The 15,490-nt window shown below is 36.1% G+C and overlaps 1 protein-coding gene across 12 annotated transcripts in view; it reads right to left on the reverse strand.

Moving 5' to 3' along the window:
• Window positions 1-15,490, reverse strand: part of PPP1R9A (protein phosphatase 1 regulatory subunit 9A) — a 343,573-nt gene that overhangs the window by 87,053 nt on the left and 241,030 nt on the right. For 7 of the 12 annotated variants that reach the window (XM_018047402.1, XM_018047405.1, XM_018047398.1 and 4 more), the window contains exons 6-7: window positions 10,479-10,614; window positions 4,842-4,907 (exon numbers count right to left, since the gene is read on the reverse strand). In XM_018047402.1, the coding sequence (XP_017902891.1) occupies window positions 4,842-4,907; window positions 10,479-10,614 (202 nt within the window). The remainder of the gene's footprint in view (window positions 1-4,841; window positions 4,908-10,478; window positions 10,615-15,490) is intronic. The other 5 variants (XM_018047406.1, XM_018047403.1, XM_018047404.1 and 2 more) reach the window with 1 other exon arrangement.

Genomic DNA, 15,490 nt, shown 5'->3' on the forward strand with positions numbered 1-15,490 from the left:
TGCAATTTTACCATTTACCCTTCATTGAAAAGCCTAATATTTCTCAACTCATCTAGACTGTTATCTGTGTCACAAACAAATTTTCTATGTGGGGGGGTCTGTTTCTGAGCTAATTGACCAACTTGTCCATTCTTTTGTCCTAGGTTCTAACTTGCTACAGTTTAATAATAAATATCTCTTAATATAATATAATAAATATCTCTTAATAATAAATACCATGTGAAATATCATGCTTATTTCTGGTGCATTATTCTTTCATATATATATTTGAGCATCAGGTTATCAAATTCCATCTAAAAATTCGTTAGAATCATTTTTATTTCAATCATATTGAATATATAAATTAACTTAGAGAAAACTGACTGAATTAAGCTACTGAGTCTCCTAGTCCATGAACAAGAAGGTTTTTTTTGTCTTTCTATATAAGCTTTCTTTAATAAAGTTCAATAAAATGTATTTTTCTCCATGAAGGTCATACTTATCTTTTGTTAGGCATGTTCTTGCTTTTAACAAGGTAAATAGCTTACAAATTACATTTTCTCTATGTAGATACAGTGAAATAGATGTTATATTTTATATTAATTCTGTATTCAGCAAATTCGCTGAAATCATATATTACTTCTATCTGTAATGTATCCTCTGTATATATATTTGAGGTTTACCAAACAGACAATCACTTGGTAATAATAACTCTTATGATAACTCTTGGTAATGGTAACTCTTATGTCTTTCTTTCTAATTTATTTCTTTAATTATTTCTTCATGCCTTTCCGTACAATGTCAGATGCAATAGTGACTGATTTTCCAGTGTTAAACCATACTTTCATTATTGGCTAAACTCAACTTGGCCATGATATCTTTTTTATGTTATTGAATACGGTTTGCTACTATTTTGTTTACGATTTTTCGTATTATTTTGAGTAGGGAAGAACTTATTCTTTGAATAGGAATAACTTACACATCTTTTTCATCATTATCTGGCGTTGGTACCAAGGCCATATACCTCATTATATACATTTCACACTCTAAAGGTTTGACTATATTCCTGGTATCAGGAAAGATTTCTATGATTGAAGGATATTTCTAAGTTCATACAATGGACAGGAGAAGATCAGTGCAGTATAGATCTTGGTATCACTTAGGCTATTTCGACTATTCTATTTCTACTACTTGTTTATTCAGTTATGACTAAAAAGCAGTCATGTCAGTATGAGTCACCAGGCTGCTATTTCCAAGGTCCCAAAGGTTTTCAAGGAATGAAATACGCATTAATTATTTTTTTTCTTGGCTTTATATGCAGAAGATTTTGGTGCAATGTGATAAAGATAGGGTCTTATTGTAAATTCATAGTCTCTCAAAACAGTTAAAATGTGATAGCCAAAGCCCACAGAAAGGTGCTAACCCTCAAAGTGCCAAAGACAAGCACAGCAGCTTCCTTCAGTCCTTCACCCTACCTTCAGTCTCTAATCTATTCCTAGTTAGATTCTTTTATCCCTGTATTCTGTGCCATTTCCCCTTCACTATTTCAGTTATGTTCCTAACTGAACGTCATTCTCCTCATTTGACTCTTCTCGCCACTCTTCACCTTAATATCATCTGAGTGATTCAATTTGATTCAATGTCCTGGCTTCCTCTAACTGCCCAGTGTTGAGCTCACCCCTGCCTGTATTCAAAGTCAAGCAGCTACTGAAAGCTGCCATTGCAGAGATTACCAACTAGCGGCAGATAAAGAGTGGTAGAGAAAGCTATACAAGGTGCTACTGACTGGATAAAAACTGGCCCTCAGCCCAGCTGAGACAGCCCAGGAAAGCTTTTGGAGGAATGGATGAAACCTAAACGGAGTCCTGAAAGGTGAACAGGATTAACAAGAGCAACCAAGAGTGCAAGGAATGGCATTCAAGGTAGAGAAAACAGGAGACCCAAAAGCATGGGGAACCACAGGATCCCTGTGGCCCACTGGAAAGTTAGTTTCCCAGGATAATAAGGCTGAACTCTTACTGTGCATTTTAGCATTTTTGAGCTTTTTGGTAAAAAATTATATTCAACTCATAAATGTTTATAAAGTTGGAAAAATACTGTCATTTGTGTTTGTTTTTATGGCACTTGTGTAACATTGCTAACTCTGCAATTCATCACTGAACTGTTCTAGAGTGGTTTCTAGAAAGTACAAAGTCTGCAATCTGAGAGAAATTTAATTTAAATTTAATTTAAATTCTATCTGACATTTTGTATCTGGCTCATGAATTCATATCACAATGTGGTAGTTGGAAAAAAATGAGAAAACATATTCAAATCGCTTGAATTATAATAAATAAAAATAAACCCCAAAGATGAGATACAAAAAGATGGCATTATTTAGGCAAAGTTTTCTGTTCTAACTTCTAATTTCCCTTCACATGCTACATCTTCCTGTCTCTGCTCAATGTTATAAATAATAATGTTTCTATATACAAATAATATTACTAGAGAGGACCTTTCAAGTAGAGCAGCATGCCACCTCTTGAGCATAGTGTGTTTGTTTGTGTGTGTGCTTATGTGCACATGTGTGCACTGCTGAGGTAAGACCAAAAAGGAACACAATCTTTAACTGAATGTCTTCCAAGTACCTTATGATTCTGAATTTCAATGATAATGACCACTAGTAGAGATCTGGGATCATAAACCAAAGGGTATGATTAAATATAATAATTTTAAAAGTCCAGTCAAATTGGAGTCTGCATACAAGTTGAAAGGTTTTGTATTTCTTCTATTTTTCTGGCTCTTCTAATCACCATAAAGCAATCTCTCTTTTATTTGTCTTTTTGTGTGTGTGTTCCCCATCCTCAACACCCCTCCCATCCGATCCCTCTGGGTCATCCCAGTGCACCAGGCCTGAGCACCTTGTCTCATGCATTGAACCTGGACTGGCGATTCGTTTCACATGTGATAATATACACATTTCAATGCCATTCTCCCAAATCATCCCACCCTCACCCTCTCCACAGAGTCCAAAAGACTGTTTTATACATCTGTGTCTCTTCTGCTGTCTCGCATATAGGGTTATCGTTACCATCTTTCTAAATTCCATATATATGCATTAGTATACTGTATTGGTATTTTTCTTTCTGGCTTACTTCACTCTGTATAATAGGCTCCAGTTTCATCCACCTCATTAGAACTGATTCAATCTCCCTCTTAAATACACCTGACTTCCCATTTCTAAGTTACTCTTATCACTGTTACTGGCAGCTAAAGATAGTGAATCACAATAAACTGTGGAAAATTCTGAAAGAGATGGGAATACCAGACCACCTGACCTGCCTCCTGAGAAATCTGTATGCAGGTCAGGAAGCAACAGTTAGAACTGAATATGGAACAACAGACTGGTTCCAAATAGGAAAAGAAGTACATCAAGGCTGTATATTGTCACCCTGCTTATTTAACTTATATGCAGAGTACATTATGAGAAACGCTGGACTGGAAGAAACACAAGCTGGAATCAAGATTGCTGGGAGAAATATCAATAACCTCAAATATGCAGATGACACCACCCTTATGGCAGAAAGTGAAGAGGAACTAAAAAGCCTCTTGATGAAAGTGAAAGAGGAGAGTGAAAAAGTTGGCTTAAAGAGCAACATTCAGAAAACGAAGATCATGGCATCTGGTCCCATCACTTCTTGGGAAATAGATGGGGAAACAGTGGAAACAGTGGCAGACTTTATTTTGGGGGGCTCCAAAATCACTGCAGATGGTGACTGCTGCCATGAAATTAAAAGACGCTTACTCCTTGGAAGGAAAGTTATGACCAACCTAGATAGCATATTCAAAAGCAGAGACATTACATTGCCAACAAAGGTCCGTCTAGTCAAGGCTATTGTTTTTCCAGTAGTCATGTATGGATGTGAGAGTTGGACTGTGAAGAAGGCTGAGTGCTGAAGAATTGATGCTTTCGAACTGTGGTGTTGGAGAAGACTCTTGAGAGTCCCTTGGACTGCAAGGAGATCTAACCAGTCCATTCTAAGATCAGTCCTGGGTGTTCTTTGGAAGGAATGATGCTAAAGCTGAAACTCCAGTACTTTGTACACCTCATGCGAAGAGTTGACACATTGGAAAAGACTCTGGTGCTGGGAGGGATTGGGGGCAGGAGGAGAAGGGGATGACAGAGGATGAGATGGCTGGATGGCATCACCAACTCGATGGACGTGAGTTTGAGTGAACTCCGGGAGTTGGTGATAGACAGGGAGGCCTGGCGTGCTGCGATTCATGGGGTCGCAAAGAGTCGGACATGACTGAGCGACTGAACTGAACCGAACAGAAAGATAGTGAGAATTATTTTATTATTTAAAGTATAAAATATTTTTATACATTTTAGTATGCCTACAATATGTCATGTGAACAAATACTACTATAATTGAAAGATATATGCATTTAGTCCTTTTAAAAATTAAGAACTTTACCAAATGATCCTTTTCTAAAAAAGGATCGCTGAATTTAAAGACAATATATTTAAATTGCTGTGTATATTTTATAAACATCATACAGCCCTATTGTTAGTTATCTTTTTCTTTTCCTTTTTATGAATTACAAAATATTTAAAATGTTAGGTGTTAAAAACATCCATGGAGAAATATTAGGAAGTGAGTCCAAACTGCAGAACCTGTGACTAACATGTGTGCTATGTTTCAGAATTAAATACTATTTTTTGAGTGATTATTTTCAAATTGTTATTCAACATACAAAACACATGGTTCTAGAGAAGTTCTTCTGAGCACAGAGCTAGTTAATAAGACACACAGAATTTTTAATTTCACACATGAAGCAGGAAGGTAAAGATAAGCATTATTTTCCACCGAAAAACAAACCTTTAGGAAATAGTTGTTATTGTTATTGCAGTTGCCAGACACTCCTTGCAATTCAGCCACAGTGTTCTAAAATGGTTGACAACAAAAATTAAAAAAGGCTTTTCCCTCCACTAGAGACAGCAGCCTAATGTAAAGGAAGGAAAAACACTGAAGTTCCAGTGCTTACTGTAACATAAATTTTTAAGAACTAAGAAAATACCCCCAAACTCTTAGTTTCTCAACCATGTAACTAGTTATAAAGCCAGTTCTTATTATTAAAAGGCCATCCATAGTAACTGCAATCTCTTGTTCGTACAACACAACCTGCTTCCAAACAGGAACAGCATATAGCATAAGCCAAATTTAATGTTATCCCTTTAATGCTTTTTCACATAAAAATTACATTTCTGTAAACCTTTAACTCTTATGCAAACCATAACTTGCATTATATTCCTGCTTCTAATTATTACATATTAACACAAGCAATAAAAATGCATATCCATGAAGGCAGCTGCTCTAAATTGTATTCAATACTTTAAAAGATTCTAAAAAAATAAGCTAATGTTGTCATAATATAGTTGTAATGATAATAATTTCTAGTAATAAAAACAAATTATGAAAGAAAGATTAAATTATATTTTAAGAGAAGGAGCCTTGGCTTCTGGAGTGATAATTCATCTTGTTATAAACTACTACACAAAAAGGCTTTGAAATGCCATCTATAATCTAAGACTTCAAAGTCTAATAAATATTATATCTTAATATTTAAAGAAGCAAAAGCAAAATAATCATATAATTTTAAAAGTGTATGTAAAATGACTCATTTTAATGTGAACAACCATTATATACGTCCTAATTTTAAAGTGGTAAAGTACCAGTTCACATTTCATTTCCAATCTAAGCCCACAGTGTTTCCCATTACATTTTGCTCTTTTTGACAGAAATGAATTCCCAAAATACAGATACATGACTCATGAGACACAAAACACATGCCACAATTATATCACCTCGCCTGAAAAGGTAAACACTGATAGCTGTGGCATATGAATGGAAATTAAATTTGTTACTGAAAATAAAATCTAGTTGAAAAATTTACTATAACCTTAGAATTTCATGGGATAGTGCTGACTGTCTGAGGGGTTTACTGAAATCCTCCATGGTTACCTTTCAGATTGTTTGTTTGTTTTTTTAATTAAAAAAAAAAAGAAAGAAAGAAAAATAAATGAATGATAATTTTATAAATCCAGAAGTGCAATGCCTTATCACAGATACACTCACATCTACATTTAAAATTTTTCAGTGGTTCAGACAGACATCTCCCTCTTCTTTAAAGGATCCTTTCTTTTATTTTTCAGCTGTTAGGCAGAGCCATTTTAACTTAAAAAAAAAAATCAGAATGTTTAACAGAGAATGAACAGAAACAGGAATGCAATTCAAACTGAACTGGGCACTGACTTATTTTAAACTCTTCCAGTTTAAATATTTGAAGAAAAAAAAACCAGAAAATTCAGAAATTTAAATGAAGTTTGGGATTATCTATATATTTTAAATTCTACTGGAGTATGACTTGTAATTTATTAAACTATTAAAACAGATACATATAAGCACACACAATACATGGTAAAGTATTCTTAATCCTCAATATGGTTCTGATAAGAGGCCCACTGTACTTTTACATTTTCAGGATATATTTCCTCATAGTGCAATGCTTTCCTTATAGGTCAGTTCAAGCAAGCAACTCCCCTCTGTCAATGTGACAGGTTCCAAGTTAGAATCAACCTTGGGTTGTGCGACCAAAACCAGAGTTATCTGTTTTTCAGTAGACAACTGGAGAAGGAAATGGCACCCCACTCCAGTACTCTTGCCTGGAAAATCCCATGGACGGAGGAGCCTGGTAGGCTACAGTCCATGCGGTGGCAAAGAGTTGGACACAATCAAGTGACTTCATTTTCACTTTTCACTTTCACACATTGGAGAAGGAAGTGGCAACCCACTCCAGTGTTCTTGCCTGGAGAATCCCAGGGACGTGGGAGCCTGGTGGGCTGCTGTCTCTGGGGTCGCACAGAGTCGGACACGACTGAAGCGACTTAGCAGCAGCAGCAGTAGACAATGCTGACCTAAGTGCTGGCTCTGGAAATTAACTGGATGAACCTGGTCGTTCTGCATTTAATTAGAGGTCTTCCTGGCTGGCCTAGGGAATGTCATGGGGGATATTATCAAATAAAAATGATTCTAACTTTGAAATCCCAAGATGATTCTATAAATGGTAAGAAAAATGAGAAACCAAGTGATTGATTACACAACTCAGGGTTAACAAGGATATGTAAATCAATAAATTATTCAATTACATATGAAATCAATAAATTATTCAAGGACCATCCAAATCGCTCATTGGATAACCAATATTGGTTATTTTCATTATGTATTCTTTTCATTAACACAGAGAGAGAATAAATAAAAAATAAGGACATAACACTCAAATCAATCAATTTACAAACACCTGGAAGCATTAATAAAAAATGTCTAAATCAAGTAAATAAATTGACATGTTTACACAAAAGTGGGTTTTCACTATTTGCAGACCTTTCATCTCTAACACACAGAAAATTATGTGTGTCGGTTGGTTTTAGCTGGGCATGCTTTGGTGAGGCAGTGTGTAACACAAGAAAGGGAGAGGGATATGCCCAAAAGGAACATGAGAGAGAAACAAACAATGAGAAAGAGCTCCTTGACCTTTTCAATAAAGTGAAGGCTACTTGGTGCAGCAAGCATCTGCTTTCTATTTCAACAACTTGCAGGCAGAATAAAAAGTTTAACCTAAAACTAAACTCCGGTTTTTTGTAGAATAGTTATATACTCAGCTATTCTTCCCTTTAAGCCCTATCTTCACAGGCTACTTCTGGATTAAGTATTTACCTATAGTAAAACAGTGAAGTCGCTCAGTCATGTCCGACTCTTTACGACCCCATGGACACCAGGCTCCTCCGCCTGGGGGATTTTTTAGTACTGGAGTGGGTTGCCATTTCCTTCTCCAGGGAATCTTCCCAACCCAGGGATCGAACCCAGGTCTCCTGCATTGTAGACAGACGCTTTACTGTCTGAGCCACCAGGGAAGTCCTCTTCAATCTCCCTATTAATAGAAATTTATAGAACAAAGAATTCCAGAACCTTGGTGTTACAAGAAACTTCATTACCCCAAACAGGAATCGTTCCAGAATCTCTTGTGTCCCAGTTACTCTGTGTGTGCCTAGATACAAGACAGACACATCTGTCTACTCCATTCAAAATCAGCAGTGTGTTGCAAAGAGGCCAGGCTTCGGAGCCAGAAGGACTCTGTTCCCATCCTAAATCTGGCAGCCACTAGCTATACCACTAGAAAAAGCCTCAATTATTACATCTTTAGAAAAAGGAGGGGAAAGGATTCTCTTCTGCTTGTTATAAAGATTATCTGAAATCATGTAGGAAAGGCACCCGGCAGAAGCCTGGCACTGAATATTTACCCTCCTTGCCCCTGAGAATATTTGCTCAGGTGACAATCAACTCTGCTTTCCTTATAAAAACAGGCATGCTGCTGCTGCTTAGTCGCTTCAGTCATGTCTGACTCTGTGTGACCCTGTGGACAGCAGCCCACCAGGCTCCACTGTTCATGGGATTCTCTAGGCAGGAATACTGGAGTAGGTTGCCATACTCTCCTTCAGGAGATCTTCCCAACCCAGGGATCAAACACAGGTCTCCTGTATTGCAGGCAGATTCTTTACTGCTGAGCCACCAGGGAAGTCCCCCGCAAAAGGCATACAAACAAATAAACAAAATCCATATGGTATATTTCTAAGTATAAACATTGAATGACAAATATTCCTTATGCATTTATTCAAATTATTAGAGAAAATCTTACCAAAAAAAAAAAAAAAAAAAACTTTAGGTTGAAAGCTTTGGCAGATGAATGTGATCTGTTCCTCAAGATAACTGGAGGAAATATGTAGTATGTGATCTAAAATGTTCAGTTGGGAAGCCTTAATTAAAGAGATATCTGATTTTTCCCTCTTTCCTTGTTAGACCTGATGCTTTATTCCTCATGCTTTATGAATACGAGGAACTGGCCCTGTACTTTTAAGCAAAGACACTGAGGTTCAATGACTGGAAAATTTGGCCTCCTCACCTTCCACCACTTGATGTCACCTGTACTCCCCTGAACCTTAAATTGTTTCTAACAGAGTGAGCAGGTAACAGCCAAATCTGCAATGATTCTACAACCCTAATTCAGGCTTGCAGCCAAAGCAATCAGCGTCTCTGATAAAACGCAAGATACTTGTGCAGAGAACTGAAAAACAGGGAAGATGACAGTTCAAATATTTGAGGAAATCACTGTTTCTGTTTCAAAAAAATACTTGCCATTTAAAATGAATTCTGAAAGTGAAAAACTAAATCAATTAAATAGAATTTTAAGAAACTAATTCACTCACGTGAAAAATAAATAATCTGATGTTTATTCTTAGATCAATAGTTGACTGAAGCACCACTGAAAAAATTTTCTACTATAATAAAGAGAGCATACATCCTCATTATACTACATACAAATGAAAAATGAGTATACATTTGGGTTAGAACATTCCACACTAAGAATACATGAAAAATATTTGAATGTCTCTTTATTAATCTTCACTAGGTCCTTGATAGAAACCAAAAAAGTTCTGGAAAAATAATATATCAGATGAGCAGAGGTTGAACATATGAAGCTGCACCATCCTTCTACCAGCTGGTATAAAGAAGAGTATCTATTTTACCTGAATATTCACTATGTTTATGGAGCATGCAACTCTGCAGCTACACTGCTGATGGATCCTTTGACATGTCAATGTGAAACATATGCATGTTTAACATGTTTATAAAGAAGTATGTTGTCCCATTATATCAATGTACATTTGGCACTCACATTAGAAATAGGCCAGCATCTGTATTGTATTACAGCACGCAAGGGTTCCGGAGAGTCGTTTTCACTTGGGGGTTAGCTTCTATTCATTTGCTTGATCTTTTACAGAGAGCAAGATGCAAAATTACTCCAATATGGATCTACTCTATGGAATATGTGCTGGTGGAAAAGCTTTGTTCTGCATTATGTTAGCACAAATCATAGTGAGCAGATCCAAAGAACTTTCTCTTCCTGGGGGGAAAAAATTCTAAAAAAACTTAGCAATTTTCAGTACTTTTCTGTGTATGTTTGTATATGTACGTATGTCTTTTCATTCAAAATGATTACTGATTTTTTTAAAAAGTGTTCCCTGTTACATACTTACTGTAGAAAATTTGGAAAAAAAATTGAAAAATACAAAGCAGAGAGAAAAATCCAAGATAGCTAGTATTTATATTTTGGTATTTTTATCTTTTTTTTTTTGTTTCAATGAATGTATCTTAATAATATGGTAAAAGAGAGCTTATTTGATCCAGAAGACTTCATACTTTAAATATGATACCATTAATTGATTGATAAGCTAATAACAAACACAAGCAATATTTCCTTTCTGTAAGGTTGAGGTTGACATATTCACCTTGAAAAACTGCAAAGATCTGTCTTACTGTTATATGGTAAAGAGAGTTTTATCGAGCAGGGATGTAGTAAGAAAAAATGAAGGAAGAAGAATGTTTGCAAGTGCAACTTACCTCATCGTCGTCAGCATCGTACTGGGCATAGTGCTGTTCAAGCAGCTCTCTCTGGCGCCTTTCTTGTTCCAGAGTCTGGCTTATCAACTGGGCAACCTCACTCACTTGTCCAGGCTTTTCTCGCCCAATAACAAATCTACACGAAAGTTAAAGAGAACTGGTTTAGTCATACTCTCCAGTGAAAAAAGAAATGCTAAGGAAAGTAAATAAACTTCACATTTCATCAGAGTATATCAGCCTCAAAAAAATAATATTACCTGTTTTTTTAAAGGTATGCTTGGGTAGAAGGAAAGGTTAGCTGAGCAATTAAACTGATTTTTGCAGCCACAGACCAAAGGAAAAGAGGAAAAGAACCACACACAAAAAATTATTACTTTAGGAGAAGACAAAACAGATGTAATCCATTCTCCAGTACTTTACACATTTTTGATGCCCTACAAAATGAAAGCAAGGTCACAATTTTCTGTAACACTGAACTTTAGAATCATTTCCACAGTTACATTCTCTTTAAAATGCAAAAACTACTTGAAAAACATTTTGAGGTATGGCATACTCTATGTGAGTAAATAAGAAGGAGGCATTGACTTTTTGCTAAGTTACTATGACTCTAAAGGTAAAAAAAAAGAAGAGAAAAAAATGTGGTTTTTTTTTTGGTCTGTGTTTTTAAAACGAAAAACTAAAACAAAGGAGAGGTCAATCAGTTCACTAAGTTTGGAGAAAGATGCTGTGAGGAAGGATGTGGCCTCAAGACATACTCAAGGGGAAATACCTGTCAATATAATTCCTGTAAGAAAAAATACATAAAGAGAAAATCACGGAAGACATTTGCTTATTGCCATCTAGTCATTTATGATACATCCTCATTGATACTATGGTTCTTATTCAACAAATTAATACTCACTTTTTAAAATCTTTCCACACTAATATATGGCTCTATCTTTCTAAAAATACAAATAGTATGTCTCCATAATATAGTTTCCATATATTATTTAACTTCATTATTTTGGTTAGTAACTGTTTAATCTCGCTTATATACTGAACTGATGTTTTCCTCTGATTGGGCTTCTCAGGTGGCTCAGTGATAAAGAATCTGCCTGCAATGCAGGAGACACAGGAGATGTAGGTTCAATCCTTGGATTCGGAAGATCCTATGGAGGAGGAAGTGGCAACACACTCCAGCATTATTGCCTGAAAAATTCCATGGACAGAGGGGCCTGGCAGGCTACAGTCCATGGGGTTTCACAGAGTTGGACATGACTGAGCAACTAACACTTCTGATTACAATACTTTGCTATTTTCAATTACAATTTTAAAAGAAATACTCTACCATTTTCTGTACAAATACACTAAAAGTCAAAATTTTTATACTTGGATGTTAGTAATTAAACATATTTTTAGAGTTATTTTTATGTTGTTTCAAATAAGACTGTGAAAGTATGCTTCAGTGTTCATTTATCATCCAAGGCATTTTTCTTTGGGAAATTAATCATTGAGTTGTAGTCATTTTCTATATATTCTGGATACATATATGTTAGGTAGTTAGAAGAGGAAAAAGGAGTCCAAAATAGTGATGGCAAAAAGACAAAGAAAGGGAAAAGCCCGGAAAAACAGAACAAAGGAAGGACCAAGAACCTGAGTGAGAACCTTAGATGAAGCAAACAGCCCTCCAGGCTAGCCCAGTTTACATCAGACAGGCTCAGGGGGAGGAGGAAAACATACAAAAAGGGGAGCAAAATTAAGCCGCTGGCTTCTCTTCTCTTCACTTCTTTTGGGCTGGCCTGCCCTCATACCTCAAGGATGTATTTTCTTTTGCTTGCCGAATAAAACTGAGCTCTAACACTAGTCCATTGCTTCAAATTTTTGCTGCAGTGAGACAGAACCAAGGAAATTACACACTTCCCTGACATATATATGTATTATAGATATACACAGATATACACACACAAATCATATATGCATATGATTTATTATATTCTCTCAATGTGGCTTGCCTTTTAATTTTCCTATGTCTTTCAAGGAAGTCCAAATTATTCTTTTTTTAAAAGATTGTGATTTGTGCTTCCTACCTAAGAAATCTGCCTGATTTAATATTACAAAGATTTTCTCTGGTTAGGTTCATGCAAATGTAATTTCTGTTTCAGGTGGTGAATTTTAGATCATTATAACTAGGCTCAAACACATTTTTATTAATCAAATAGGAATGATTACAATCAACACAATTTTTCCAGTGAGAAATAAGTTTATCCCTGTGGCATAAAAATCTGTAGCTGAGGATTCAAAGAACTCTTGGAATGCATTTTCTAGATCTGCTGGTTGTGGAAAGCATTTTCCCTGCAAAAAGTGTCAAGATGCTTGAAGAAATGGTAGTCGGTAGGTGAGAGGTGAATATGCTGGAGGAGGCAAAACTTCATAGTTCAATTTGTTCAAGTTTTTAACATGTGGTTGGACATTGTCATTGGGAAAAACTGGGCTCGTTCTGTTGAACAATGCCAGCTGCAGGGGCTGCAGTTTTTGGTGCATCTTATCAATTTGCTGAGCATAATTCTCAGATGTAATAGTTTCACAGGGATTCAGAAAGCTGTAGTGGATCAGACCAGCAAGAGACCACCAAACAGTAACCATAATCTTTTTTGGTGCAAGTTGGCTTTGGGAAGTGCTTTGGGCTTCTTCTCGGTCCAACCATCGAGGTGGTCATCACCAGTTGTATACAATCCACTTTTTGTTGCATTTTGCAATCTGATTGAGAAATGGTTCATTGTTTTTGCATAGAATAAGAGAAGAAGACACTTCAAATTGACAATTTTTTTGATTCCTGGTCAGCTAATGAGGCATCCACTTTTCGAGCTTTTGCACCTTTCCAATTTGCTTCAAATGCTGAATGACTGTAAAATGGTCAATGCTGAGTTCTTAGGCAACTGTAAGAGGATCCACTTTAATGATGACTCTCAATTGTCACTGTCAACTTCCGATGGCCAGCAATTATGCTCATCTTCAAGGCTCCTGTCTCCTTTGCAAGACTTCTTAAACCACCACTGCACTGTACTACGTTAGAAGTTCCTGAGCCAAATGCATTATTGATGTTGCAAGTTGTCTCTGATGTTTCACGACCCATTTTGAACTCAAATAAGAAAATTGCTCAAATCTGCTTTTTGTCTAACATCATTTCCATAGTCTAAAATGAACAGAAAATAAACAGCAAGTAAAGACTCTTAAGAGTCCCTTAGACAGCAAGGAGATCAAACCAGTCAATCATAATGGAAATCAACCCTGAAGGACTGATGCTAAAGCTCCAATACTTCGGCCACCTGATGCAAAGACCTGACTCATTGGAAAAGACCCTGATGCTGGGAAAGACTGAAGGCAGGAGAAGAAGGTGACAACAGAGGATGAGATGGCTGAATGGCAACACTGACTCAATGGACTTGAGTTTAAGCAAGCTCTGGGAGATGGTGAAGGACATGGAAGCCAGGTGTGCGGCAGTCCATGGGGTCACAAAGAGTTGGACACAACTTGGCAACTGAACAAGTCACTAGCAAAAAAACATAAAGCAAGAAATGTGCATTAAAATGATATATAACATAACCACATTTATTTATAATATATTCCAATATCAAATGGCAAATTTCAGCAATGCAAAAACCACAGTTACTTTTGTCCCAACCTAACAGTTTCCTTCTTAAAGTGTTAATGTTTTGATTTTATATCACATAGGTGAAATCTTTCAAATTTATTTTCATGCATGATGTTTGGTAAAGGGGGGCTCAATATTTTCCAAATGGGTAGCCAGTTGTTTCAACACCATGTTTTGAAAAGACTATTCGTTACCACCACTGAATTACTCAGGCACATTTGCTGAAAATAAATTGACCATGTACTTGTGTGCTGACTTCTGAACTTTTCAATCTTTCGCATTGATGTTTCTATCCCTGTGCCAATACCACACTGCCTTGACTGCAATATACTTAATCTTGAAACTAGTGCTGTGAGTTATCCAATTATGCATGCCCTTTTCAAAATTACTATTCTAAGTTATCTAAATAGCTATATAAATTTTAAAACTAGCTTACCAGTTTCATTTAAAAAGCACACTGATGTTTGATTTGGGATTGCTTTGAATCTATAGATCAATTTGTGGATCAATTCTACTAATAATATAGAATTGTCTGATCCATGAACATAGTAATTCTCTACATTTATTTTCAATTATTTCTATTGAAATAAAGTTGACAATACTATGTAACAATATTATGTTAGTTACAGGTGATTTACATGATGATTTGATACTTGCATACATTATGAAAGATCATCCTAAGTCTAGTAACCATCTGTCCCCACACAGATTTACTACACTATTACTGACCATATTCCTTATTATGTATATTATACCTTGACTTCCTTAACATATAACTAGAGATTTGAATTTCTTTTTTTAAATTTAAATTTATTTAATTTAATTGGAGGCTAATTACTTTACAATATTGTATTGGTTTTGCCATACATCAACATGAATCTGCCACGAGTGTACACGTGTTCCCCATCCTGAACCCCCCTCCCACCTCCCTCCCCGTACCATCCCTCTGGGTCATCCCAGTGCACCAGCCCCAGGTATCCTGTATCCTGCATCGAATCTAGACTGGCGATTCATTCCTTATATGATATTATACATGTTTCAATGCCATTCTCCCAAATCATCTGACCCTCTCTGTCTCCCACAGAGTCCAAAAGAATTTCTTTTTTTTTTTAAATAGTTTTACTTTTCTTTTTTCCTAATTTATTTTTTATTGAAGGGTAATTGTTTTATAGAATTTTGTCAAACCTCAACATGAATCAGCAATAGGTATACATATAACCCCTCCCTTCTAAATCTCCCTCCCATCTCTCACCCCATCCCACTCTAGATTGAAACAGAGCTGCTGTTCGAATTTCCTGAGCCATACAGCAAATTCCCGTTGGCTATCTATTTTACATATGGTAATGTGAGTTTCCATGGTACTTTTTCCATACATCTCACC

This window comes from Capra hircus, chromosome 4 (genome assembly GCF_001704415.2).
Source record: "Capra hircus breed San Clemente chromosome 4, ASM170441v1, whole genome shotgun sequence".
In the NCBI taxonomy this organism is placed as follows: Eukaryota; Metazoa; Chordata; class Mammalia; order Artiodactyla; family Bovidae; genus Capra; species Capra hircus.